The sequence below is a fragment of the Octopus bimaculoides genome, chromosome 7, assembly GCF_001194135.2.
Source record: "Octopus bimaculoides isolate UCB-OBI-ISO-001 chromosome 7, ASM119413v2, whole genome shotgun sequence".
In the NCBI taxonomy this organism is placed as follows: Eukaryota; Metazoa; Mollusca; class Cephalopoda; order Octopoda; family Octopodidae; genus Octopus; species Octopus bimaculoides.
This window is the reverse complement of record NC_068987.1, coordinates 6,575,783-6,577,924: the sequence shown is the minus strand read 5'-3', so window position 1 is coordinate 6,577,924 and position 2,142 is coordinate 6,575,783. Positions and strand designations below refer to the sequence as shown.

The window sequence follows — 2,142 nt, the reverse complement described above, 5'->3', positions numbered from 1 at the left end:
ACCAGATTTAAAATATATTTATTATATAATCATATTTTATATAAATATTTTGTATTATCCTTAATAAAAAAACAACTGTTTCTGTTTTGGTTCCATCTACATAATGTCCTTTTTAAAGTCACTATTTAAACACAGGGTTTATTTCTATCAATGTACAATATTTAATATAAGCATTATTATTATTAATATTAATATTAATATTATTATTGTTATTGTTGTTATTCTTATTACCCTTACTATCATCATCATCACCAACATCACCATCACTGTCATTATAAACAGCATCATTATCATTTCATCATCATCATCATCATCATCATCAACTTAAAAATAATAATAATAATAAATTTAATTTAAATTTAAAAAGAAAAAACGAATATGAATTCCATCTTTATCGATCAAATATCTCCTTTGTTTGGAAGTGCACCTTACTAATTATGTGCTGCTAATTAGAAAAGCTAAACGAGCTTTGAAAATTTTAATGCTTTTATGATATGTTGCTTATATCTTATATGCAATAAATTAATGATTGTACAAGATATACATATACACACACACATATGTATGTGTATATATATATATATTTATATATATATATATATGCACATATATGTTTGTGTGTGTGTGTGTATATATATATATATATATATATATATATATATATATGTTCTTTTATATGTTTACACACATACATACATTAACTGTTGAGCCATTAGCTGTAATTAAGTTTCAGCTGAATACTATTTATGTACTCACAAAAACTACCTCATGTATGAAACTTATATCAAAACTAAGTAATGACTAATGGCTAAACTATGACTTTGACTATACTCTATTCCTTGTACAGAGTAGTTTTTCAGCTGTTATTACCACCACTATATACATATAAATATATATGTGTATGTGTGTGTTTGTGTGTGTATATATATATATATATATATATATATATATATATATATATATACACACACACACACACTAAATATGTACAGATGCATGAATGTACTCATACAAATTTCTATATATCTATATAATATATATATATATATATATAAATAAACATATAAATACATATATACATACATATATATATATATATATATATATATATATATTTAAGTATGTATATATACACATATATATATATATATAAACACACATATATATATATATATATGTCCTATTATAGGTCAATGAGCAATAAATTTTTTTAAATGTATAGGTAAGTACTAGTAGAAAAAGATGTGCACAGCAGGTGAGAATTCCACTACATATTATTTCAAACCAATGTAGATCAGTCCATCAAGCTGCAAAGTGTCACCCTCCCGCCATCATTCATTTCTAAAGCCCTAAGTGCATAATTAACGTTAACGTATCTCTATTTCTGTTTGATTTGTGTCAGCAACTTGACTAAAGTACAGTTATCCTCACCATCACGAAGTACAGCAGCAGCAGCGGCAACGCCACCGCTAGTGTTTATTATAAATTTACTTTATAACTTCCGGCAACCACCACCACCCGCAGCAACAACAACACCAGCACCACAACTACCATCACTAGTATTTCGTCACTCATCATTATTGTAATTATTATTGTCATCATCATTATCATCCTTATCATCTTCATCATCTTTACTAGTCCTATGAATATGCTGGTACGAAGACAAGAATCAACATGCTAGTGCCTATTTTATATCCTTGTCTCCTGTGGATTACCAACTGTGAAATTGGGGTTTTCTATTGTTCTGTTACGATTTTCTTCTTCTTCAGCTTTTTGAAACTTGTTTGGACCCCATCCTGAAGTGTGTTTCAGCAGTTCTTTTACTCTCTGAAAATAAAACAAGAAAATAAAAGGTTATAGATACAGATACACATACATAGACACATAGGCATGAGATAAAAAACCAAAGCTGTGAAGATTTTAGAACATTTATGAATAGGTCTTACAGCTGTTTCCGGGATATTTATTATATCCCTTCATCGGAGATGGTGTGAGAAAATGGTTAAGCAATAGTTAATTTAGATAAGATACGAAATAGAGAGTGAAGTGGAGGAATGAAAATAGATGTGAGATATGCAGGGATATTGCATTTGTAGATCCATTATTTAGGCAGAATGGGATACATATAAGATTCCAATGTGT

The 2,142-nt window shown here is 27.8% G+C and overlaps 1 protein-coding gene across 3 annotated transcripts in view; it reads right to left on the bottom strand.

The window, feature by feature from the left end:
* Window positions 1-1,140: 1,140 nt before the first annotated feature.
* Window positions 1,141-2,142, bottom strand: part of LOC106870669 (sodium-dependent proline transporter) — a 121,427-nt gene continuing 120,425 nt past the window's right edge. For 2 of the 3 annotated variants that reach the window (XM_014916821.2, XM_014916820.2), the window contains one exon: window positions 1,141-1,827. In XM_014916821.2, the coding sequence (XP_014772307.1) occupies window positions 1,690-1,827 (138 nt within the window). In that variant the 3' untranslated portion in view covers window positions 1,141-1,689. The remainder of the gene's footprint in view (window positions 1,828-2,142) is intronic. The other variant, XM_052969188.1, reaches the window with a different exon arrangement.